Source organism: Dasypus novemcinctus, chromosome 13 (assembly GCF_030445035.2).
Source record: "Dasypus novemcinctus isolate mDasNov1 chromosome 13, mDasNov1.1.hap2, whole genome shotgun sequence".
Taxonomy (NCBI): Eukaryota; Metazoa; Chordata; class Mammalia; order Cingulata; family Dasypodidae; genus Dasypus; species Dasypus novemcinctus.
The window spans coordinates 57,311,200-57,338,104 of record NC_080685.1 but is presented as its reverse complement, the minus strand read 5'-3'; the positions used below and the strand labels follow the sequence as shown (position 1 = coordinate 57,338,104).

The 26,905-nt window shown below is 38.6% G+C and overlaps 1 protein-coding gene across 12 annotated transcripts in view; it reads right to left on the bottom strand.

The window, feature by feature from the left end:
- The window catches only part of RASAL2 (RAS protein activator like 2), a 459,173-nt gene that overhangs the window by 27,834 nt on the left and 404,434 nt on the right, over nt 1–26,905 (bottom strand). For 7 of the 12 annotated variants that reach the window (XM_058274786.2, XM_071207582.1, XM_071207581.1 and 4 more), the window contains 5 exons: nt 25,104–25,248; nt 23,693–23,929; nt 19,088–19,289; nt 16,801–16,979; nt 15,293–16,154 (listed from right to left, as the gene is read on the bottom strand). In XM_058274786.2, coding sequence (XP_058130769.1) covers nt 15,293–16,154; nt 16,801–16,979; nt 19,088–19,289; nt 23,693–23,929; nt 25,104–25,248 — 1,625 coding nt within the window. Of the gene's footprint in view, nt 1–15,292; nt 16,155–16,800; nt 17,001–19,087; nt 19,290–23,692; nt 23,930–25,103; nt 25,249–26,905 lie in introns of all 12 variants that reach the window. The other 5 variants (XM_058274784.2, XM_071207580.1, XM_058274780.2 and 2 more) reach the window with 1 other exon arrangement.

Here is a 26,905-nt window from a genome sequence, read left to right as displayed (position 1 = left end):
AATTCAATTTCTGTTCATATGAACAACAAATGGACTTTTCTGGAGTAACCTGTCTTTTCTGGATTGACCTCACCTGGATCCGTGGGGTGAGATACCCTAAATGGTGATGAAGCCAGAGGCAGAAAAGCCTCACGTGGGAAAAAAAAAGGAGGGAGAGTTAAACTGAACTGCTGTAAGACAGGAAGGTTATAGAAAAGTGTAAGGAAAGAGGGCATTGAATGAGGGGGAGAATTTAAACAAATCATTTTAAATTGAGCTGAGGAGAAAATTCTGTACAAAACCAACAGAACAGATCAAGATTCTCATAAAAGGAATAAAGGAAAGGAAGCTTTCTCCTGGAGTGAAACAATTGCACAAAAAATGGAATCTTAAAAATTCTATCACATAGGGAGTGGATGTGGCTCAAGAAGTTGGGTGCCCGCCTCCCACATGGGAGGTCCCAGGTTTGGTTCCCAGTGCCACCTAAAGAAGATGAGCAGACACAGCAAGCAGACACAATAAGCAGAAAGATGAGGGAGCCACTTTGGGGGAGGGGAGGTGTTAACAAATAAAATAAAATAAATCTTAAAAAAAAAATTCTATCATATATCCAGGACAAGAATCAGATGAAGAGCCAAGAAAATCTCAACAGTTAAACACGGGCTACTCTAAAGGTCTACAAATAACTTGGGCCAAGTGTCAAAGAAGAGCCTTAAGACAAAGCCAATTAACAATAAAACCCTAGAAAAGGGCAGACTCAGTGGTCGGGCATCTGCTTCCCAAGTACAAGGTGCTGGGTTCAATCCCCAGTACCTCCTAAACAAAACAACCCTAGAAAAAAAGGGAGAAACTGACCTTCATAGTTAATTCATCAAGGTAAACAGATGCCCAGACATCAGCAAATATTTACAAACCATACTAAGGAAGATATGCTCAGTCAAGGGAACAAATTAAAACTTCAAAGGAGACACAGAATAATCTCCTAAATCAATTCAAGGAGATGAAGGAAAATATGGACAAAGAGATAAAGGATATTAAGAAGACAATGTGGGAAGTGGATTTGGCTCAATGGATAGAGTGTCTGCCTACCACATGGGAGGTCCAGGGTTTAAACCCAGGGCCTCCTGACCCATGTGGTGAGCTGGCCCAAGTACAGTGCTGATGCGTGCAAGAAGTGTCATGCCACGCAGGGGTGTCCCCCGCATAGGGGAGCCCCACATGCAAGGAGTGCACCCTGTAAGGAGAGTCGTCCAGTGTGAAAAAAGTGCAGCCTGCCCAGGAATGGTGCTACACACACGGAGAGCTGATGCAGCAAGATGACGCAAGAAAAAAGAGACACAGATTCCCGCTGCTGCTGACAAGAATTCAAGTGGACACAGAAGAACACACAACGAATGGACAGAGAGAGCAGACAACTAGGGGGGCGGGGAAGGGGCGAGAAGGAAAAAAATAAAAAAGACAATGTATGAGCATAAAGAAGAATTTGAAAGTATATAAAAAATAATAGAAATTATGGGGATGAAATGCCCAATAATAGAGATTAAAAATACATTAGAGGGAGTAGAGGTGGCTCAAGGCACTGGGTGCCTCCCTCCCACATGGGAGGTCCCAGGCTCTGTTCCCAGTGCCTCCTAAAAAGAAGACAAGCACGCAACAGACAGAGAGAGCAGACAGCAAATGCAAACAACGAGGGGGTGGAGGGAATAAAAAAAATAAATCTTAAAAAAAATAGTGCAATCACACAGTATTAAAAAATATATTAGAAGCATATAATAGCTTATTTGAACTGGCAGGAGAAGAATTAGCAATCCATAAGACAGGACAGTCGAAATCTATAGTCAGAAGAATAGAGAATAGAAAAAATGAGCAGCATATACATCATGGGTATCCCAGAAGAAGAAGAGAAAGAAAAAGGGGCAGAAAGCATTTTTGAGGATATAATGGCTGAAAATTTCCCAACTCTTGTGAAAGAGTTAAACATACATATCCAAGATGCACACATATTCCAACAGAATGAATCTGGCAAAATTGTCCTTCAAAAATGAGGAAGAGTTTAAAATATTCACAGATAAAAAGAAACAGAGAGTTCATCAACAAATGATCTGCCCTGCAAGAATTAGGATAGGAAGTTCTGCAGTTTGAAAGGAAAAGGCAGGAGAGAGTAGCTTGGGGTAGTGTGAAGATATGAAGATCTTCAGTAAGGGTAACTAATAAGGTAAATGGAAAACCCTAAGAGTACTGTATCCTCAATTTATAACTTTACTCTTTAATTTCTATAAGACTCAGAACACATTTGAACAAGAAAAGACATATATCCTGATAATGGACATGCAAAATATAAAGGGATAAAATGGGACAAAAACAACATAAGAGGGGAAACGGGGATTTGGGAGAAGAGAACTTATATGCTTTTGAAGCTAAGTTGGTATCTTTCAAATTAGTAGGTTTCAGATGTAATGTAAAATAAACCCTATGGTAAACACAAAGAAGGTATTTAAAAATATGCAGAAACAGAAAAGAGAAAGTGAGCAGTCAGATACATCATAAAAGATCAACTACAGAGAAAAGGAGCTTTCAATAGTGGAAAAAAAGAGACAAAAAAAGATATGACATATAAAAACCAAAGGACAAAATGGACAAGGTACTGTCTTTACAGTAATAACACTGAAGGCTAATGGATTAAATTCCCCAAACTAAAGACAGATTGGCAAATGGATTTAAAAAAGCATGATCCAATTGTATGTTGTTTACAAGAGATTCACTTTACACCCAAAGACAGAAATAGGTTGAAAGTGAAAGGATGGAAAAGGATAAATTCGTGTAAATGTAACAACAACAACAAAAAAGTTTCGGTAGCTTAAATCCACTTTAAGTCAAAAGCTATTATAAGAGACAAAGAAGGACACTATTTTTTTTTTTTTAAAGATTTATTTATTTATTTAATTTCCCCCCCTCCCCCGGTTGTCTGTTCTCTGTGTCTTTTTGCTGCGTCTTGTTTCTTTGTCCGCTTCTGTTGTCGTCAGCGGCACAGGAAGTGTGGGTGGCGCCATTCCTGGGCAGGCTGCTCTTTCTTTTCACACTGGGCGGCTTTCCTCACGGGCGCACTCCTTGTGCGTGGGGCTCCCCCACGCGGGGGACACCCTTGCGTGGCACGGCACCCCTTGCGCGCATCAGCACTGCGCATGGCCAGCTCCACAAGGGTCAAGGAGGCCCGGGGTTTGAACCGCGGACCTCCCATATGGTAGACGGACGCCCTAACCACTGGGCCAAAGTCCGTTTCCCGACACTATATATTGATAAAAGGGGCAATCCACCAAATAACAATCATAAATATTATGTGCCTAACCACAGTGCCCAAAAATACATGAGGCAAACACTGGCAAAACTGAAGGAGAAATAAACACCTGTAAAAAACAGATGGGAACTTCAATAACCACTCTCATCAACAGGTAGAACATCTAGATAAAAGTTCAATAGGAAACAGAGACCTTGAATAATATGATAAATGAACTACACATAACAGACATAATCAGAACTTTGTGTCCCAAAACAGCAGGATATACATTCTTCTCAAGTACACATGGATCATTCTCCAGGAGAGACCACAAAACAGTTTCAATAAATTTAAGACTGAAATTTTACAAAGCATCTTCTCTAACCATAATGGAATGGAGCTGGAAATCAATATCAGGCAGAGAACTAGAAAATTCCAAAATATATGGAAGTTAAATAACACTCTCTTAAGCAATCAATGGGTCAAAGAAGAAATTAAAAGGGAGATCAATAAATACTTTGAGATGAATGAAAATGAAAATACAACATATTAAAACTAATGGGATGCAGACAAGGCAGTGTTGACAGAGAAATTTGGGGCCTTCAACATTTAAATTAAAACAGAAGAGTGAAAAGCAAAGACTTACCTGCACACCTGGAGAAACTAGAAAAAGAACAGCAAACTAAACACAAAGCAGGCAGAAGGAGGAAAATAACAAAGATTAGAAAAGAAATAAGTGAAATTGAGAATAAAAACAATAGAGAGAATTAAGATCAAGTGTTGGTTCTTTGAAAAGATCAACAAAATTGATCCTTTAGCTACACTAAGAAAGAGAGAGAAGATGCAAATATATAAAATCAGAAAAAAAAAATCAGAAATGAGGGGGATGATGACAATACTACTCATTCCACAGAAATAAAAAGGATCTTAAGAAGATACTATGAACAAGAGTATGCCAAAAAATTACACAACCTAGATGAAATGGACAGATTTGTAGAAACACACGAACAACCTACATTGACTTAGAAGAAATAGAAGAACTCAACAGACAAATTACAAGTAAAGAGACCAAATCAGTCATCAAAAACCTCGCATCAAAGAGCACCAGAAGCCTTCACAGGTCAATTCTACCAATCCTGCTCAAACTCTTCCAAAAAATTGAAGAGGAGAGAACACTATCTAACTCATTCTATGAGGCCGACATCACCCTAATACCAAAGCCAGATAGATTCTACAAAAAACAAAAAGTACAATTTCTCTTATGAGTATAGATGTACAAATTCTCAACAAAATACTTGCAGATCAAATCCAACAGCAAATTAAAAGAATTATGTTCAAGTGGGTTTTATTCCAGGTATGTAAGTATGGTTCAACACAAGAAAATCAAATGTAATACACCATATTAAGAAAATGAAGGGGATGGGAAACGGACTTTGGCCCAGTGGTTAGGGCGTCCGTCTACCACATGGGAGGCCCGCGGTTCAAGCCCCGGGCCTCCTTGATCCATGTGGAGCTGGCCCATGCGCAGTGCTGATGCGCACAAGGAGTGCCGTGCTACACAGGGATGTCCCCCGCATAGGGGACCCCCACGCGCAAGGAGTGCACCCATAAGGAGAGCCGCCCAGCGCGAAGGAGGGAGCAGCCTGCAGAGGAATGGCGCCGCCCACACTTCCCATGCCGCTGATGACAACAGAAGCGGACAAAGAAACAAGACGCAGCAAAAAGACACAGAAAACAGACAACCGGGGGAGGGGAAGGGAATTAAATAAATCAAAATAAATTAAAAAAAAAAAAAAAAAAAAAAAGAAGGGGAAAAAAAACCCCACATGATCACCACAAGAAATGTGGAAAAGGCGTTTGACAAAACCCAGCATTCTTTCTTGATAAAAACACTTAGAAAAATAGCAATAGAAGGAAACTTCTTCAACATAATAAAGGGCATATATGAAAACCCCACAGATACCATCATATTCAATGGTGAAGACTGAAAGTTTTCCCTCTAAAATCTGGAACAAGACAAGGATCCCCAATGTTACTTCTGTCATTCAACACTATACTAGAAGTTCTAGCCAGAGCAGTTAGAAAAAAAAAAAAGAAATAAAGGGCATCCAGATGATGCTGCAAATGACATGACCCTATAAACAAAAGGTACTGAAGAATCCACAAAAAAGTTCTTGAGCTAATAAGTGAATTCAGTGAATGGTGGAGTACAAGATCAACACCCAAAAATCAATATCCATACATAAGCAATGAACAATCAGAAAAAGATATCAAGAAAAAAATTCCATTTACAATAGCAACTAAAAGAATCAAATACCTAGTAATAAATTTAAGCAAGGATGTGAATGACTGGTACACAGAAAACTACATAACATTGACAAAAGAAATCAAAGACCTAAATAGAAGACATTCCATGCTCATAGATTGGAAACCTATTGTCAAGATGTCAATTCTACACAAAATGGTTTAGAGATTTGATGCAATTCCAGTCAAAATTTAAACAAACTACTTTGCAGAAATGGAAAAGCCAATTATCAAACCTATATGGAAGATTTAGGGGTCCTAAATAGCCAAAGCTATCTTGACAAAGAAGAATGAAGTTGGAAGACTCACATTTAAAGCTTATTACAAAGCTACAGTGGTCAAAACAGCATGGTACCAGCACAAGGATAGATATTTTGACCAATGAACTTGAATTGAGAGCTAAAAAATAAGCCCTTGCATCTATAGCCAATTAATTTTTTAAAAAACAAATCAATTTATTGGTACATATGAATAAAGCATAAAACCATCCAAAATGTACAATCAATGGTAATTGGTGTAATCACATATTTGTGCATTCATCACTTCAGTCATTTTTAGAGGACTTTCATTATTCCAATAATAATAACAATAATAAACAAAAGCCATCACCTCTCAATCTTTCTATGCTTCCCCTGCCATATATAGCTGCTATTCCTTTTCCTTTTCTCTGGTTTATTTGTATTTATATTTTGTAAAAACACTCTTATGTGCAAGAACAATCATATTTGTGTTTTATATGAGGTTTTATTACCTTATACAGTCCCTTGGTACAGTTTTTAGCTTTCTTTCTAGTATACATGATCTTAGATTTTCCCTTTCAACCACTGTCATACCCATATAATAGCTCTGCTAGTTACAAACACCATGAAATGCTTTCACCATTTCTATTCATTTCCAAAAGTTTACAAACAATCTTTTTATTAATTCTGCACAGATTAACCCTCGGCTTTTTATTCTCTTCCCTCCTATTTTCTGGTGACCTATATTCTAATGATTAACTCCATGAGTTTACACAATATATTTAGTTCATAATAGTGTAATCATACAGTATTTGTCCTTTTGTGTCTGGCTTGCTTCGCTCAATATAACGTCCTCCAGGTATATCTGTGCTGTCATATGCTTCACAACTTCATTTCTTCTTACCATTGCATAATATTCCATTGTGTGTGTACACTATAATTTGTTTTTGGACACCTGGGTTGTTTCCAACTTTTGGCAATTGTGAATAACACAGTTATGAGCATTGGTGTGCAGATGTCTGTTCATGTCTCTGCTCTCAGTTCTTCTGGGTATATAGTAATGGTATTACTGGGTCACATGGCAAGTGTATATTCAATTTCCTTAGGAATTTCCAGACAGTCCTCCACAGTGGCCGTACCATTCTACATTCCCACCAACAGTGAATAAATGTTCCTATCTTTTCACATCCTCTCCAACATTTACAGTTTTCTGACTTTTTCATAGTCAGTTTATTAGGAGTGAAATGATATCTCATGGTTTTGATTTGCACTTTCCTAATCACTAGTGAAATGGAACGTTTTTTCATGTGTTTCTTGCCATTTGAATTTCTTCTTTGGACAACTGTCTTCAAGTCTTTTGCCCATTTTTAAATTGGGTGGTTTGTCTTTTATTGTTGAGTAGTATGATCTCTTTGTATATCATGGTTATTTATTAAACCCTTACTGAAGATGTGACTGCCAAATATTTTCTCCCAGTGAGTTGGGTGCCTTCTCACAGTTTGACGAAGTCCTTTGAGGTGCAAAACTGTTTAATTTTGAGGTGTTCCCATTTATCTATTTTTCCTTTTGTTGCTCATGCTTTGAGTGTAAAGTTTAAGAAACTACCGCCTACCACAAGATCTTGAAGATGTTTTCCTATGTTTTCTTCTAGTAGCTTCATGGTCTTGGCTTTTATATTTAGGTCCTTGATCCATTTTGAGTTAATTTTTGTATTAGGTATGAGAGAGGGATCTTCTTTCTTTCTTTTGGATATGGATATCCAGTCTTTTCAGTCCATTTGTTGAAAAAACTTTTTTGGCCCAGCTGGGAGGGCCTGACCTTGTCAAAAGCCACTTGACTATAGATATGAAGGTTTATTTCTGAGTTTTTGATTTGGTTTCATTGGTCAATGTGTGTCTTTATGTCAGTACCATGCTAGGTTTTTTTTGTTTTTTGTTTTTTTCAAACTGCCGCAGCTAAGTAATACGCTTTAAAGTCTTTGAGTGAGTTCTCCAACTTTGTTCTTCTTTTTAAAAAATCTTTTTGGCTATTCAGAGCCCCTTACCCTTCCAAATAAATTTGATATTGGTTTTTCCATTTTTGCCAAAAAGGCTGTTGGGATTTTTATTGGGATTGTGTTGAATCTGTGGATAGAATTGAAATCTTAATGATATTTAGTCTACAAATCCATGAACACAGAATGTCTATCCATTTATTTAAATCTTCTTCAGTTTCTTTCAGCAATGTTTTGTAGTTTTCTGAATGTAGGTCCTTTATGTCCTTGGTTAAGTTTATTCCTAAATATCTGATTGTTTTAGTTGCTATTATAAATGGAATTTTTTTGTCATTTCCTTCTTAGATTGCACATCAGTAGTGTATAAAAATGCTATTTATTTTTGTGTATTAATCTTGTACCCTGCCACTTTGCTGAACTCACGTATTAGTTCTAGTAGCTTTGTTGTAGATTTTTCAGGAGATTCTAAATATAGGATCATAACATCAGCAAATAGTGAAAGTTTAACTACTTCCTTTCAGATTTGGGTGTCTTTTATTTCTTTATGTAGGTTAATTTCTCTAGCTAGAACCTTTAACACAGTATTTATTTGTTAATAATTTTTAAATTTATTCATTTCTCCTCCCCCCGCCCATCCCAGTTGTCTGTTCTCTCTGTCCATTTGCTTTGTGTTCTTCTGCATCTGCTTGCATTATCAGGTGGCACTGGGAAACTGCGTCTCTTTTTTGTTGCGTCATCTTGCTGCGTCAGCTGTCCGTGTGTGTGGTGCCACTCCTGAGTGGGCTGCGCTTTTTTCACATGGGCTGTCTCTCCTTGTGGGGTGCACATGTTGTGCGTGGGGCACTCCTACATGGGGGCGCCCCCGCGTGGCACAGCATTCCTTGTGCATGGCAGCACTGTGCATGGGCCAGCTTACCATACAAGTCAGGAGGCCCTGGGGATTGAAACCTGGACCCTCCATATGGTAGACAGACACTCTATCAGTTGAGCCACATCTGCTCCCCTTTAACACAATATTGAATAACAATGGTAACAGTGGGCATCCTTATCTTGTTCCTGATCTCAGCAGGAAAGTGTTCAGTCTTTGATCACTGAATACAATGCTAGCTTCAGGTTTTTCATATATACAGTTTACCATATTGAGAAAGTTTCCTTCTGTTCTTACCTTTTGGAGTTTTTTTTTTTTTTTATCAAAAAAGGGTGCTATATTTTGTTGAATGCGTCTTCGGCACAATTGAGAGGATTATGTGATTTTTCTTCTTCAATTTATCAAAGTGGTTTATTATACTAATTGATTTTCTTGGGTTGAACCACCCTTGTATACTTGGAATTAAACCCACTTGATCGTGGTGTATAATTCTTTTAATGTGCTTTTGGATTCTGTTTGCAAGTATTTTGTTGAGGATTTTTGCATCTATATTCATTAGAGATATTGGACTGTAATTTTCTTTTTTTTTTTGTAGTATCTTTGTCTGGTTTTGATATGTGGTTTCATAGAAGGAGTTTGGTAGCATTCTTTTCTGTTCGGTTTTTTGGTAGAGCTTGAGCAAGATTGGTATTAGATCATCTTTGAATAACTGCTAAAATTCACCTGTGAAGCCATCTGGTCCCAGGCTTTTCATCTTTGGGAAGTTGTTTTTTTGTTTTTTTTTTTTAATATTTATTTATTTGTCCCCACCCCTCCTTCTTGTTTTTTGCATATGCTGTGTCTATTTGTTGTGTGCTGACCTTTTTTTTCAGGAGGCATGATGATTCGAACCTGGGACCTCCCATGTGGGAGGGGGCACCTAATCGCTTGAGCCACCTTTCCTCTCTGCTTTGTTGTGGTCTCTCATTATGCTTTCCTCCATGTGTCTTTTGTTGCAACATCTTGATGAGTCAGCTTGCCACGCCAGACCATTGCATCAGCTCACTGTCTTGCTTGTTTTTTTTTTTTTTAAAGATTTATCTTATTTATTTCTCTCCCCTCCCCCCTCCCCGCCCCCCTCCCCGCCCTAGTTGTCTGTTCTCTATGTCCATTTGCTGCATGTTCTTTTTGTCCGCTTCTGTTGTTGTCAGTGGCATGGGAATCTGTTGTTTCTTTTGTTGTTGTCGTTGCGTAATCTTGTTGTGTAAGCTCTCTGTGTGTGCGGAGCCATTCCTGGGCAGGTTGCACTTTCTTTCGCACTGGGTGGCTCTCCTTATGGGGCGCACGCCTTGCACGTGGGGCTCCCTTATGTGGGGACACCCCTGCATGGCAGGGCACTCCTTGCACACATCAGCACTGCACATAGGCCAGCGCCACATGGGTCAAGAAGGCCCGGGATTTGAACCGTGGACTTCCCATGTGGTAAACGGACGCCCTATCCACTGGGCCAAGTCCGCTTCCCATCTTGCTTGTCTTCCTTAGGCGGCATTGGGAACTGAATTTGTACCTCCCATGTGGTAAGCAGGAGCTCAATTGCTTGAGCCACATCCACTTCCCTTTGGGAGGTTTCTGATGACTGTTTTAATCTCTTCACTTGTAATTGGTTTGCTGAGGTTTTCTGTTTCTTCTAGGGTCAGTGTAGGTGGTTTGTGTGTTTCTAAGAACTACATTGTCTAGTTTTTTGGCATACAGTTGTACATAGTATCCTCCTATGATGTCTCTCTTATTTTTGTGGGGTCAGTGGTAATGTTCCTGCTCTCTTTTCTGATTTTATTTATTTGCATCTTCTCTCTTTTTTTCTTTGTTAGTCAAGCTAGAATTTGTTGATTTTGTTGATTTCAAAGAACCAACTTTTGGTTTTGTTAATTCTCCTAGCCAATAGATTTTTGACAAGGCTGCCCAGTCTACTCGATTGGTAAAGAATAGTCTCTTCAACACATGATGATGGGAGAACTGGATGTCTATTTGCAAAAGAATGAAAGAAGATACCTATCTCACACCATCTACAAAAATAACTAAAAAATGGAATAAAGACTTAAATATAAGAACCAGTAGTATAAAACCCCTAGAAGAAAATGTAGGGAAGTGTCTTCAGGATCTTGTGTTAGAAATGTTTTTTTTTTCTAGTGTGGTCATTCATTGCATTTGATGAATACATTTTGGAGCACTGCTACACAGAATGGATTATAGTTTACATATCCATTCCATTCAGTGAGGCAATGGTTTCTTAGGCTTTATACCAAAAGCACAAGCAACAAAATAAAAAATAGATCAATGGGACCTCTTCAAAGGATTTTATCACAAAAGTGGAAAGACAACCTACACAATGGGAGAAAATATTTGGAAATCACATATCTGATAAGAGTTTAATATTCAGAATATATAAAGAAATCCTACAACTGAAAAATAAAAAGACAAAGAATTCAATTTAAAAATGGGCAAAAGACTTGTATAGACATTTCTCCAAAGAGGATACCCAAATAGCTTAAAAACACATGACAAGATGCTCATTATCGCTTGCTATTGGTAAATGCAAATGAAAACCACAATGAGATACTATTTCATACTTATTAGCATGGCTACTATTAAAAAAGACACAAAATTACAAATGTTGGAGAGGATCTGAAGAAATAGGAACACTCATTCATTGCTTGTGGGAATGTAAAACGGTATAGCTGCTGTGGAAGACAGTTTGTCAATTCTTCAGAAAGCTAAATACAGAATTACTATATATGATCCAGCAATCCCTCTACCAGATACATACCCAACAGAATGGAAAGCAGGGACTCAAACAGATATTTGCATACCAATGTTCGTAGTGGCATTATTGACAATTGCCAAAAGATGGAAGCAACCCAAGTGCAATCAACTGATGAACGTATAAAAAAAATGTAGTGTATATGTGTATATATATATACACACACACACATACATACGAATGGAATATCATTCAACCATAAAAACAAATGAAGTCCTTATACATGTGAAATAAGCCAGACAGAAAGGACAAATATTATATGATCTCTCTCATATGAAATAATTTGAACAAGAAAACTCAGTTAGAAACAGAGTCTAGAACATTGATTACTAGGGGCTAGGTTGGGGATAGAGAATAGGGAGTTAATGCTTAAATTGTACAGAATATCTATTTAGGTTAATTTTAAAGTTTTGTAAATAAATGTTGATAACACATTCTTGTGAGTATAATTAACAGGTCTGAATTATATATGTGAATATAGGATGTATATATATTACTAGAACAAAAATTTTTTAAAAAATTCAAGGTACTGCAAAGCAAACAGTGAATCCTAAGTTAAACCATGGACTATAGTTAATAGTACGATGAGGGAAACGGACTTGGCCCAGTGGTTAGGGCGTCCGTCTACCACATGGGAGGTCCGTGGTTCAAACCCCAGGCCTCCTTGACCTGTGGGGAGCTGGCCCATGCGCGCATCCGTTCCGCGCCACGGCGTAGGGGAGCCCCAAGCGCCCCACGCGCAAGGAGTGCGCCCGTAAGGAGAAGCCGCCCAGCGTGAAAGAAAGTGCAGCCTGCCCAGGAATGGTGCCGCCCACACTTCCCTAGCCGCTGATGACAACAGAAGCGGACAAAGAAACAAGTTGCAGCAATAGACACAGAGAACAGACAACCTGGGGAGGGGGGGAATTAAATAAATAAATAAATCTTTAAAAAAAAATAGTACAATGATAAAAATATGCTCTCATTCATTGTATAAATGTACCATGCCAATACCTGTTGTTAATAATAGGGTGGTATATGAGAATTCTATCTCTTATGCATGTGTGTCCTGTAAAACCACAACTTCTTTAATTAAACAAACAAACAAACAAACAAAAGCTGCAGCAGCATACTCCTAGGTTTGTCAAAAAGCTATATAAAACACCTCTTCAAATCTGAATTACTAAGTTCAGGAACAATGCTAAATGTGAACAACTCACATATTGTAAATAAAGTCTATATTGTAGATACATAGTACATGACATTCAAACAAATTGGAGAGGAAAATGAGAAAAAAGAAATCCAAGCAAAGGTTGAAAAAGGGTCAAAAAGTTAAAAAATAACTTCCTGAAAAAATTCTCTTTGTAATTTTTTTCACTAGGACTTTTATTTCCCCCCTACTCACTAGATGTAGAAGACTGAATCCAGTTACTACTCAATGAACTATGGTAGCTGCTTTGTGCATAGATACAAATGGAATTTGCACGGGAAAATGCCACTGCTAATTACAGACGCCTACAGACCAAAGTCCACCAAGAAATCGTCTACAGTTTGGGGAGAAAAGAATTCCACAACACAATTTGCAATTAAAATATGTAAAGGAATTTGCCTTAAAAATGTGCTGATTATATAGAAATCCAGAGGCTTCACAGGAGTGAGAAAAGCAAAGCAAACAAGAAATAGAAAGATAGAGAATTTAAAAAATAACATAAGTTGGAAAGAATGAACCATTTGGGCACAAAAAAACCCAGAAACTTTATCAAGGAAAATACAATGATTTATGGTTTGATTGATGTGACAGTTCTAGTACCAGCAAAGGCATAAACAAAGGTGAGTATTTAAGTCTTGCTAGGACATCTCACTGTGGCTGTGCCCTACTCTATGCCAATATGATGCAGACATTCCCCAACTCCTCAATGGCTGTGGCACAAAAATTAATTTTTAAATGGGTTGCTTAGAGAAAGTACACATTTCCTACCTCTCATCCATCCAACTTCTATTTACCCATAGAAATATGTACTGAGTGCTTATGTGACAGCTGTTAATTTTCCTCTAAAAATGTTATAAATAGCAATTGGTTCCAGACAAGCACACAAAAGGCTTATTGATAATATTTATAAATATGAATCATGGGTCCTGGGAATTGAAGACTGCATATAATACAGGAGGAATGGCTAAGCAAAAGTGGAAGAGAATTTTAATTCCCCTTTTCTGTCCAAGGCTGGTCCCAAGACCATGTTTTAAAAGTAGACAGGGGGCCCTTTCCCCTGTCCTGTCCCTCTCTCGCAATCTGGTGCTGTTCTCTCCTTCCCACCTCATCCTAAGTACCCCCATGCTGCCCTAAAGTCCCAAGATGCTTGCCTCCACAAATTATTCCTTCTCTAAAATTACTTTTCTTTTCTCCTCCCAATCAACATTTTAATTTTCTGAAAGCAGTTGATGCCAACTAGAGGAAAATAATTCACAATAAGGTGTGAATGACTGATAGCTTCTTAACAAACGAATATATATGTATTAAAATACATGTATACTTCTTATTATGTTATATACTTATTAAATCAAATGAATTGGTGAAATTTTGAGAAATGTAACAAAATAAAAGTGAAAAATTTAAGACTGAAGAAAAACTTTATTTCTCTGGAAAAAAATGGCCAACTAGAAGGAGTTGTTTCCAGAATCAGCTGAAGTTCATCATGCTTTTCGTCCTTTCCTCCACTTTTATATCCAAGGATTCTGTAAATGTTCTAATTTGTTTTTAAAACAGTAACTATCAGAGTAGGGGCAAAGGGTTCTGATCATAGCAGGGTGGAGGCAGAAGCAGCCAGGTCAGGAAGTGTTTACCCATAAATATGCAAATACAGTAAAGGGAAGCACTAGAGTTTTGTTGTGATCTCTCCTGGCCAATTATTTTGCTGCATAAAAGGATTTGTCATAGAATTCTTTAAAAAGAAAGCTCCCCTGTACTTATAAAGTATGGTTAGGTTTCAAAAAAATTGAACAAACATGAAGTTTTTTAGGAGCAATATATATTTTCTTTAAATCAAAGGAAGGCACACACATACACGTGAAGTTACTAGTTTGTTTCAAAAGGCTGAAAATTTATTGGTGCCTTAAAATGTAATATGGAAGGAAGAAATGAATAAATTCTTGGCAAACCTTTTTGTCAAGAGAATAAAGGTTACAGATCTTACCCTGTTTAGACTGTGTGTGAGTGCTTGTGGGGTTTGTTCACATAAATAGAAATACAAGGGACTTGAAAATGTCTAGAATACTTGTCAATTACCTGTGTTTCTATCTTTTTACCACTACACTTTACCTCTATAGGTAGTTCAGTTGTTTATTTTTCTAGCCATTTCCAGGAAAGGGCACATGGGACTTGAGTATTTCCAGAGGGAGCTGTGGGATGAGCTGGGGAGCAGTTACATTAAACTCTTGGCCCAGAATGCAAAACTATTCAGAGGCTTAAGAAAAAAATTAAGAAGCATTAGTTTCCAGATTCCAAAATATAGCAGATTTGGCCCATAGATTTTTGTAGTTTAAACTTCTAGTTATTCACTCAATACCACAGATCTGTTCTAAGTGCAAAATGAGGCAGCAGTTCTGCTGTTTGAAGAGAAGGAAAGGCCCCCTGCCTGGCTGCTAGAGTCTCCTGAGGGTAATAAGTAAAACTATGTTCTGCTGCCTTGCCTAGTCAGAAGCCTCTGAAGCTCCTCATTTCCTTTTTCCATTTAAAGGTAACAGAAAATAATTTTAAGTGGAAGCCTTGTTAATAATTGGATTTCACAATGATTTATATATAAAAAATGGAGGAAACAGCTGGATTAAGTAAATACAAAACCCCTCTGGCACTTGCCCCTACCTTCTGTGTCTGTTGCCTCTGGATTGCTCTCACTTTGGGAACAGGACTCTCTCGGGAGGAAGAGGACTGCTGCCGGGACCGGCTCCCATTCTGCACAGGTTCGGCCACCAGGGCTGCAGATGCCACAGACATGCTGCCGGTGCTACGTAAGGAAGCACTATGTGGCAGGGATGGTGGGGCTTTGGCTCGGGCACCTAACCCAGCCTGGTCCATTTTTCGGATTTGGGCCTGCCCAGTACTATTTTGCCGTGGTAGAGCGAGAGGTATGTGTCTGTCTGGCACAGTGTGCCGCCTGGAGAAGTCCTCACTCTGAGTGCTACGTTTGGTGAAATCTTCCATGCTGCTATTGCTGGGTCCACTGAGTTTGAAGTCTTCACTGTTACTTTGGCTTCTGGAACTGGCAGTGCTTAGGTTCTCCAAACTGGAATCTACAGAGGCCTTTGGCATTGCTGGAATTGGGTTATTGAGGTGATAGACTGGATTCTGGAATGACAATGGCTGGAGGCTGCCAGGTTGGTTCAAGGCTGGGTGCAGGGGCCTTCTCACTTGGGGTGCACTCTGGGGAGTGCTCTGGGTTTCCCGAAGTTGTTTAATGCTGGCCACCTGGGCTATGGAAAGCTGGCTTCCGGTCAGGCGCACAGGCACATCGAGCATGACAGATGTGTGCTCCACTTGAGCAGCATGTGTGTCCTGAAGGTCCATGAGGGAGATGCTCCGACCATTGGGAAGACTACTTTCCTTTTCATCCTTTTCAGAGTAAGTCATGCTCTGGGAGGAGGCTTGTTGTACAAGTAATAATGTTTTCCCTCTGAAATAGCTTTCTGTATTGTCCTGGCTTGGTGATTTTAGTTTATGCAGATCACTGTGGAAAAGAAAAGGATTTTTAATTACAATAGAGGCAAATTCAAATAGCTAAGATTTCTCACTTCAGGTGTATGAACTTTTCTGAAGGCTTAAGGCTCAATGTACATATTTAGATTTCTTTCTAAATTCAGATTTCATCTTTCCAATTCTTAGGATAAATCCAACATTAAAAAATATCCCCACAAGGTGGAGAATAAGACTGTTGTACACCATTCAATTACTGTCTTTGATTTGATTTTTACTGGAATTCCAGTCATTTCCTAGTTAAATTTTAAGCCCTCCCAAAGTATTCCAATTCACACTTAACTGGTTCTGTTTAAATCTTCGAGGAGAAGCTCTGAGTGCACAACCAAAGGGACACAAATTTTGCCAATCCAAAGAGCAACTAAGCATCAACTTTGTATTTATCTGTATTTTATATGCCAGCTATAAAATAGTTTTTACTGTGCTTCTAGAGTTTTGAATGCTACAATGGTGAAAGCATCAATTTCATAAAGCTTTTAGTTTACCATTAAGCAGGACATAGATTTTTTTATACCTTTTTTGAATATATTGTAACTACATCATCATTACTAGAAAAATAAGTTGTCCTAGATCTTGGGTATTTAGCTCTGAGAGAGTAGTTCAAACTCTTTCGTTCATACCTGTCAGTGGGATCTTCAAATATTTTCTGTAGCCCAGAGGAGAGGCTTCCACTGACATTTGGACTGGAGTTATGCTCAGTGAAACGTCTCAGTTGCTGCTGTATTGGCGTAGGATTAGTCAGAGACTTGGTAATATCAGCAAGAACACGAGGGAGAGGGCCCAGTTTTGCCACGGTCGCCTGTAGGAAGGAATTTTCACCCTAATTGGATAATAAGCATTGCGACATCCACCACAGATTGATTTTGGGACAACGATGCCCATTGATGGAGGGGTGTAGGTTGGAAGGAAGGGTAGGTGTTTGCATATGGGTGTGGCAGGTTCATAATGCATTGTTATGGAGCAGCAGAACCATGGCGTCGAGATGGATGGAGGAGGCGAAACAAGGTGCAGCAGACATCGAGGAAAGAAAGGAAATAGAAATTAGGATTATGCAAATAAAAATAAAAGACATGCTCAATACAACCACACTACTGCCATTCCAACTTAAAACAGGCATGCAAAGCAAACTAAATATTTGGGAGGAGGCTAGTAGATCAAGGAGTGGGGGAGTAGGGGAAGAATCAAACATCTTCTAATTAAAAGGAACTTAAAAGACCAGAGGATCGACTAGGGTGATGAAAATTCCAAGGAAAAAGGATCATGTGAGAAAAGAAATGCATGCCAACATACAAGAAGGTGCTGCATTCAGGGGTCCAGAGCACTGCAGGGCACACGGTTGATATTGCCATTCACAGTTCCATTTCATCTTGGGAACACTGAACTCAGTACTAACTGAGTTTACAACACAGCTTTTTTTTTTTTAAACAGCAAAATCAGGTAAACAGTCTCTCTAAGATATGTTTAGATGTACTTCTGGTTCCCAGGACCAAACAGAGATTAAAGAGGAGAAAATGTGTTTACAAAGCAAAGCCTGTTAAAAAGACCTTGACCCTGAATAAGGCATTCCTATATCACAAGATAACTATAGCTGCATCCCACCAATGCAGTTATTCAACAAAGGATAACTTTTTAGTACTTGTTTATCCATCTCAATAGTGTTTTTGTCTAGAGAATCCTTATTCCCAAGGAAGTTATGGGGCCCCTCAACACAGTTTGGTATGGCTGTCTTTGAGTCTTCTTTGTCTTCTCAACAATCAAGACTCTTACCTGCTCAAATGGATTATAAATGCTACCTGAAGCATGCATTTACTTGTTCACCTCTCTTGAGGAAGTTACCCTCGGTACAGCTGCAACTTAAAGTTTAGCTAGCATTTCTAGAAGTGAAGAAGGGGTTTTATAGAATAAGGGGCAGTTTATTGTTTTACAAATGTTTAAGCACTTATGAAGACACCACCATTTAAATTTCCTCAGAAAATCGGTCTTTGTTAATAGGTTTTACTCCCCCCCAAATTTACCGGTACATTTTTAAGAATAATAGGAAAATGGAGGAGAACAAATACGCAAATCGTCATCACAGAAAAATAACTGTCTTTTGAAGTTATTCTAACATACCACCACACCTATTTATAAAGTACCTGTAGCAAACAAAAACATCAGTAAATAATTATTGAGATAAACTTAGCCAAAGTCTATTAACCTATTTTCCTTAATAAATCTATTCACTTCACAAAATCTCAGGAGGGAAATTGATTGGCATGGTATAAATTTAGTCATTAATATGGTATATAATAAAAATTCTTAGCTTCATATGGTACATAATAAAATCAGATAATAAGTGATTTAAAATGATAATTGTTCTCTGTATTCTTAACTCACATCTGTAGAGAAAGAAACATCAGGTTTTCAGATCTCAGGAGACTCTGTAGCACTAATAATTATATCAACCCTCTGAATTGCATAATAAAAAACCTCATGGGTAAAGCTACTTAAACATGATAATATTAGCATTTTTCTGCCAACACTTTTGGTAGAAATTATTAAATGAGGTTTCATATCATTCTATCATACATGATCAAGCTGTATACCCAAATAATTGATCTTAGTTTCTAGGTAAGTTTTCAGATATGTACCACATAGATAAATTTATAGACATACACTTCATTTATTCAGGTAATTGTTTTGAACTATTAATCATTGCATGACTTTCTAGAATTGCATGGTTTCTAGATGACATAGTTTTACTCAGAAATTATAAACCAATTACTCCCTGGCTCCTAGGGCAAAAGATTGCTTTTATCTAGCAGAAAGGGTGAGTGCTATCACTCTCTAGATACTCTTCAAAATTCAGATACATTAAAGTTAGGTTCCATATCTTCCATCTCCCATCACATTTCCAGCCTACTTTACCTTATCAAGTTGGGAAACTACTTCCCATAGTAAGGAATGCAAAACTGAAAGCTCTCGGCCCAGATCAATGTACCCATCAAAGCCTGGGGTGTTTGAGATGGTTTCTGGATTAGAGATTTCCAAGAGAAATCGCTTCATTCCACCCCATTCGTGCTCTAAGAAATCATTCATGAATGCCATGTATTCTTCTTTGTTACCAAACCTAAAGCAGAGGGAGAGAAAATGAGGAAGAACATATTTAGGAAAAGAGATGTGATCATTTTGAGTTGACTTTACACAAGGCTACAGATTGGGGGATGGTGGTGTATATATAAGTAATTTTGTTTATTATCTATGAATAATACATGTTAAAACACACTCTTTTAATATCACTTTATTACATAGAAACTTTGAATAGCTTTCTATTATCTGGAAGGTAAAGTTCAAATTCTTTTATCTGGTATTTAATGTTCTCTATTATAAAGCATGTTTACCTATCAAATGGTCACCAGCACAAACCTTCAATATTGCTAACTTCTTTCGGAGTCTCCAAATATATTATACTTTTTTTCTTCTCCAAGACTTTGCTTATGCTATTTATTTCCACTAGAAAAAAAAGTCTCTCTTTCTTTGCCTATCTTGATTCTAGCTATCTTTGGGACTGACCTTAGTTTCATAAAACTTGTTCCAAAATACAGTAGAAATAAATTTTTACCAGAATTAGCTAAAATATGGGTAAATATATTTACTTCTGGGTTGGTCTGAATTTAAGGCACACAAAGTTAAAATAATATACTTCTCAAAAGCCACTATCTTTAAACCACAAAACTGTCTCACTGAAGGTCTTATTTTTTTCTTTAAAACATTGCTAATAGAAATTTGTTTTTAAGCCTCCATATCAGATAAATTTGTGATAAATTTTACAAGTGTGAATTTCTTCCCAGACATTTCTTAAAAGTACTTTTTAAAAATTAAAAGTAATATAAGCTTATTGATGAAAAAATATAAAAACACTGAAAAATAGAAAGAAACAAAGTATTGGTGCACTAATTTCACCTCCCAAACATATCTGCTATGTAACTTTTTTTTTTTTAGGAGGTTCTAGAGATTAAACCCAGGACCTTGTACATGGGAAACAGATGCTCAATCACTTGAGCTACATCCACTCCCCTGCTGTGTGGTATTGAGTACATTTCTTCCCCAACTGTTTTTCCCCTTTTTCTTCAAAAAATTTTAAACCTACAGAAAGTTGAAAGCATATACAATGGACACCCATATGCCTTTCATCTACGTTAACCAACTCTAAATATTTTGCCAAATTTACTTTTACTTTCTATATATAAAAAGTAAATTTTTTGGCAAAACTATTTTAAACTAAGTTATAGACATTACGTCTAAATACTTTAGCGTGCATGTTTTCAGAATAAGGAATATGTTCTACATAAAGCAATGGCATTATACACTGAAAGTTTTATTAAAATATTATCAAGAATTATCTTATATACAGTATACTTTAAAAATTTTACCAATTGTCAATAAAGTGTGTTTTATAGAATTTTTTCCAATTCAAGATCCAATTAAGATTCAAGCATTGCATTTGGGTATATCTCTTCAGTTTCTTTTAATCAGAAGAGTTTCCCTCCACCTTTTCCATTTTTCCATATAGTGACTTTTTTGAAGTACCTGTTCAAGTTGTCATAGATATATGGAATTTGTGTGATTTCCTCCAAGTTTTTTTTTAGGAGGTACTGGGGATTTAGCTTGGGGCCCTTTACATGTGAAGCAGTTATTCAACCACTGAGCTATACCTGCTCCTCCTTCCTAACTTTTAAAAATTTATTGAAATATATCACTTGTACATAAACATAAACAATAAATGTATAATAGTTGTGAACTTACAAAACAAACATATATAACATCAAACAGACATATATAACATCTCACCCTACCACCAATAACTTGCATTGTTTTTAAACCTTTCTAACTAATAATTGACGTAAACAGTGTTGTTGTAAATGACTGGTAATTTTAAACAATCCTCTCAACCCCAACCCAACGCCTTCTGCTGGGAGGACGCCAGTGCAGGGCTGCAAGCCGCCTGTGGCCGCCTTCACCCAGCAGCCTCCAGAGCAGACGCCCTGCTTGGGGCCCAGGGCCCGAGCTTCTGTGAGCGTCAGACCCGTTTTTCTGACCCTGATAATTAAAACTGAGGAGGAGTGAGCGGGCGCCTCACCCAGGCCTGCTTGAGGCTGCCTGGGGCCTGCCGGCTGCTCCCTGCCGACCGGCGTCTTCGCTGCTGCCCGGGGCTCAGCCAGCTCTGCCTATGGGCCCTGCCTGGCACCCTGGAGCTGCGCTCGGGCCAGGGGCAGAGGAGCCGGCCTGTGAGGAAGGCTGACAGGGTCCCTGGGGAGGATTGGAGAAAAGGTTTTATGCTCTTGGGTGGTGCTTACCTTTCATATTTATAGTCTTAATTTATACAGTGATCACTGTGCAGGCAAATGACTCTTATATTGTTATGGTTGTTGTAAATAAGTCATTCTTGTGTATAAATAAAACAAGGCTCTTTCTGATCTTCAGAAAGAAAAAAAAATGAATCATCTTCTCTGTGATTTCCACGAGATCGTGATAGCTGGCCTTGCAGACTATCATGATCTCATGGAACTCACAGAGAAAATGATTAATCTGTTTAGCCATCTCATTAAATTTATTAAGGAGATTTGTTTGAACATCTATAATTAGTTGTCTCAACTCCTTTATGTCATCTGGAGGCTTATCTTGCTCCTTTAACTGGGCCATAGCTTCCTGTTTCTTGGTGTGGACTGTAGTTTTGGTTGGTGTCTTCGCATCTGGCTTAATAGAGTATTTATTCTGGGTGCAGTTTTTCTCTTTAGTTTAGGGCTTCCTAGCCTTTCTCCCTTGCTGGCTGTACGGTTGGAGCCAAGCGTGTAGTTGGTGCTATAAGCTATGGAGGCTCAAGCTGCCCTCATTGCCCCAGGGACCAATGAAGTTTCTTCCAACTTTCTCCTTTGCCAGGAGTAGGGACAGAGTCACAGCTGTGTGGAATAATCCAAGTGCAGGTTTAGACTATAGTTGCCCCGAGAGACTGATGAAGCTTCACATCCCTTTCTCCTCTGCCTGGGGCGGGGATAGAGCTGCAGGTGTGGGCAGCAACCTATGCAGTGTGGGTTCAAGGTGACCGCAGTTGTCCTGGTAGACTTTCGATTTTCAGTCTGTCCCAGCCAAAGTTACCTGCAGTTACCTGTATAGGCTGGTGCAGGGTTCCTCGGGCTCCCTCCCACCAGAGGCAGGGCTGAAGCTTAGGCTAGAGCTGCAGGCTGATCTGTGTGAAAGAAACTGGTTCCTGCTGACACTGAGAGTTTCAGTCATCCTGGCTTCCCCTCAGGCTGGGGGTGGAGTCAGAATGGTGGCTACTGGCCTCTTTCTGACTTGGACTGGTTCACACCCCAGCTGTTACCAGGGTTATATCTTAGCCAGCCAAGTTCAGTAGCCGAGACTGGCAGTCAACCGTCTCCTCCTCCCCCATTTCTGGGAAATGACGCTTCCAATTCCAGCCACAGAATAGCTCCTAGGGTGGCTCATGCTGCCAGAGTAGGATAATCACTGGTCTTCGTGGCTTGGCCAGTAATTTTCCGGAGAGGCTGGCACAGGTCCCCGTAGCCTCCTCCCTACTGAAGGTGGCACTGGGGCCTAGGCGAGAGCTGTAATCTGATCTGGATAGAAAGAAACTGGTCTCCACCAGCACTGGGATTTTCAGTCCACCCCGGTTCCCCTCGTTCAGGTGCAGAGTTAAGATGGCTGCTCCCAGCATCTTTCTGACTTGGCCAGGCTTAAACTTTAGCTGTTCTGAGGATTATACTGTAGCCCCCTGAATTTACTCATCAGTAGCTGAAATTGGTGCCCAACCGTCTCTTCCTCCCCTGTTTTGGGGAAGTAGAGCTTTCAATTCCAGCTGCGGAACAGCTCCCGAGGTGGCTTGTGTATCCAGTGGAGGATGGGCACTGGCCTCCGTGGCATAAAGCGTCTACTTAAAAGTCTTCTCTGCAGATGGGCATCTCCTCCTTCCACTCCTTCAAGGATATTGCAGGATGCTCTTCTGGTTTCCTGCAGTCCCCAAATAGGTGCTTCAGCTAGCTCCAGAGAGCTCTGGGTGTTTACTAACCGCTCTGTAGCAGCAGCTTACTCTAGGAGCTCCTTACTCTGCCGCCACTTGCTGGTTCTCCTTCCTAACTTTTTAATACTTAGCTTTTTGTGTTTTCATATTGCTGAGATAAACAGCATATACACCATTCTGCATCCTATCTTTCTTGATTTTGTTTTGACCAAAGTATTTTTATTAGTACTTTCCATTTAATATCATATTCTCATCATTTTCCATGTTTTTGGGTATTCTTTGTATACATTGTACTGGCTGAAAATATTCCATTGAATGGATGTACCATTAAAAAATATTTAAGTTGTTTCAAGTTTTAAATTTATTTTTAATAACATCACCACGAAAATCTTCTAACATGAGTGATGAAGCTTCTCATCCCTATCCAAATTTTGGATCTTATGTATTTTCTAAACAATTATTCTTTAATCAATGATTTTGGAAGCAACACTTACTTGGCAAAGTTGGCCAGGTTCTGAATGACCTTGGCAATAAGAGTCAGAGTCCGAGACGTGCGGTCATCAGGATACTCCTGCATAAGGTTGAAAAGACTGGGAGACATAATGGCTGGGCACAGAAAACGGAGAAACAGTGATGCACTGATAAGTCGTTCACTGATATCTTGCTTGCCTCTGTTTAGGCACTGCTGCTTCCACGATGCGAACACTTCTTTCAACTCACGAGGGAAAACACTGGGAAAAGAAAAAAAAATCAAAACTGCTCTATACTGAAGGACCATAATCTATGACAGTACAAGTCATCCCACTCTGACCCGATGCATTCTTCTCTCGAACCAGGCTCTGAAGAGCTCTGCTTGATTCGTGGCTAAGAAGTGGTGGAAAATTCAGATAGCTAGATAGAATTGGAAATTCAAAGCGCTAAAAACACAGGGATTAATATAAACTTGCAAAACAGGAAAATGGCATGAAGTTCCTGACTAAACCATCTGGTTTACAATAGCTCACCATAATTTCTCCAAAGACTGTTCATCAAAAATCTTCCAAAATCTCCCTAACAGTTGGATTGGAACAATAATGAAAAATCAACAACACATCTGCTTAACACTAGCAAATATTTTAGAAAGCTAGAAAAATGTACTTTTAGTATTAGATAATGTGGTGCTAATATGCTGGGGAAAGATAGATATATAGATAGTTGAGAGGTACATCTCTGAAAATAGATTTAGATTTTTAGAAAGGATATTATGGAAGCTTTCAGTTTTTTTTCCATAAGCATTTCCTTTTGTTGAGAAATAATAGTCAAGATTGTGGTGACTTTTTTTTTCATTTTAATTTTTTTCTCCCCCTTCCCCTGCCCTGCTTTTTGCTGCCTCTGTCCATTCGCTGTGTGATCGTCTGTATCTGTTTCTCCCTTTTTCTTCTCTTCTCGTCTTTCTCCTCTGGGATTGACCAGGATTCGATCCTGGGCACCTCTGATGTGGAGAGAGGTTCCCTGTCAATTGTGCCACCTCGGTTCCTGGTGTCTGCTGCGCTTCACCTTGACTCTCCCCTTTGTCTCTCTTTTGGTGCCTCATCATCTTGTTGCATGACTCACTTGTGTGGGCACTGGCTTGCTGTGCAGGCACTAGCTCACCATGTGGGCACTTGACTCTCCATGCGGGCACTCATGTGGGCACTTGGCTCACTGTGGGGGCACTCAGCTTGCCACACGGGCACTGGCTCGTGGCACAGGCATGCTTTCTCTTCTTTTTTTTTTTGCTAGGCGGCCCCAGAGATTGAACCCAGGTCCTCCCCTATGATAAGTGGAGGCCTTATTACTTGAGCCACATCTGCTTCCCTGTGGTGACTTTTATATAAAAAAATTTATTAATACTAAGCAGGGGTTGAGGCACTGATGCCAGCTTACCAGTAAGAGTTGATAATCTTGCAAAAAGCCAGTTCACAGCACATTTTCAGGTTGCTCTGATGGTCTATCAGTTCACTAGAGGAACATTTGCTAGGATCCACTTCACAGTTCTCATCTGACTCATAAAGAGCTTTAATGAACTCCCCTATTTGAAAAGAGAAGACAGTGTAACCATAAATTGTATCTTCTTGAATAGAATAAAAAGATTTAGTATTTCTGCCCTAAAATGTATGAAGAATTCTTTTTTGAGACCTGATGTTGAGGGCACAAAAAACTGCCCACTAAAGGTTATTGCTTTGGAACCCAAGATATCCCATATATCATGTTTATTTTCCTTATCCTGAAATGGGAATAACAGCAATCACTATCATCATCACAGTACTTATAAAATAATAATGACATCGCTTTAAACAGTGTAGCATCTTTCATCTGAAACTGCAGATGTATTTAATTAGCATTAACTCATTTGTTAGAAGGCTGCTTCTGCTGGGGTGACTAATGTTATCATTATTCTAGAACAAGTGAATGCAAGCTGAAAGAAAAGGTTATAAGTGTGAATGCTGGTGCCAAACACAGATTCAAGTAAGGGTCTCTATGTTCATTTCTTGTAATGGGACAGTCATTCAGCATAGCACAAACTTGTAGCAGAACATTTCTTTCTATAATCTGTATATGCTTTTCCATATAAACTTAGCTTACAAGCCCTACTTTCTATAACCTGTCCTCTCTAAAGATAAGCCCAATATTCTCAGACTGAACAAATCCCTGCCTTCCCTGTTAATCCTCCACTGTATACAACACCTTGTATATATTCTCCTCTTCCATGTTTTATAGTGTTTTATGTTTATTTGTTGATATGTCTGTCTCATCTTCAGAATGAGTAACTATTGGAGAACGGGGACCAAGTTTTATTCACATTCAAAGCCCCAGCATCTCAAATAATTCCCAAAGAATTCCAGCTGCTTAACAAATATTTATTAGAGATACCAGTGTGTATTCTTGGTTTGGTACTGGCCTTTATGAAAGAGGGGCATAACCGCCCTGAAAAGTGGTAGTGAGGACGATAAATAATGCATGAAAAGTGTTTAGACAGTGCCTGGTACTTAGCAGGAGTTTAATACAAAAAGTACTGTGAACTACAAACTATGCAAGTTTTAAATAATTTTTCATAAAGTGTAGTGACCAAGACAAGTAAAAGGCTTTAAAATGTTTACCAACTATCACATTTTTTCAACATTTCCTACAGTATATGCTTCTACAGAATCTGTCTCATGTAGAGTACCTAAAGGTAAAAATTAGCCACTTAGCATCAAATACTCCACGTAAAAATTGGCCATACTCTAAACTTATACCATAAATATCCTGTTGAATTCTTCAGGGTTTTATTTATTCTAGGGAAATAATATTGATATTAACAAATAACTTATGAATGTTGAGAATATTTTTCCTTTATTCTTCTAGAAAAGAGCCAAATAACTCCTGGAAGTAAATTAATTGTCCATAGTGCTGGCTTAAATTTTTTTCCCCTGATTATTTCAAATCCTACAAAACAGAGAAAATTATTTTCACTGTTGAAACTATAACCTATTTGTGGAATGTACCACATTGGAAGGTGAACGTTTATAGATTTGTATCTAAAGAAGCTGTTTACCTTATTGAGACATATTTGAAAGCCCATTTAAGTTTGCTTTCTTGCCTAGGAAAAAAATCAGAGTCAAAGTGGGTGTTCACTATGTTTTTTTTTTTTGTTTTTTTTTTTTAAAGATTTATTTATTTATTTAATTTCCCCCCCTCCCCTGGTT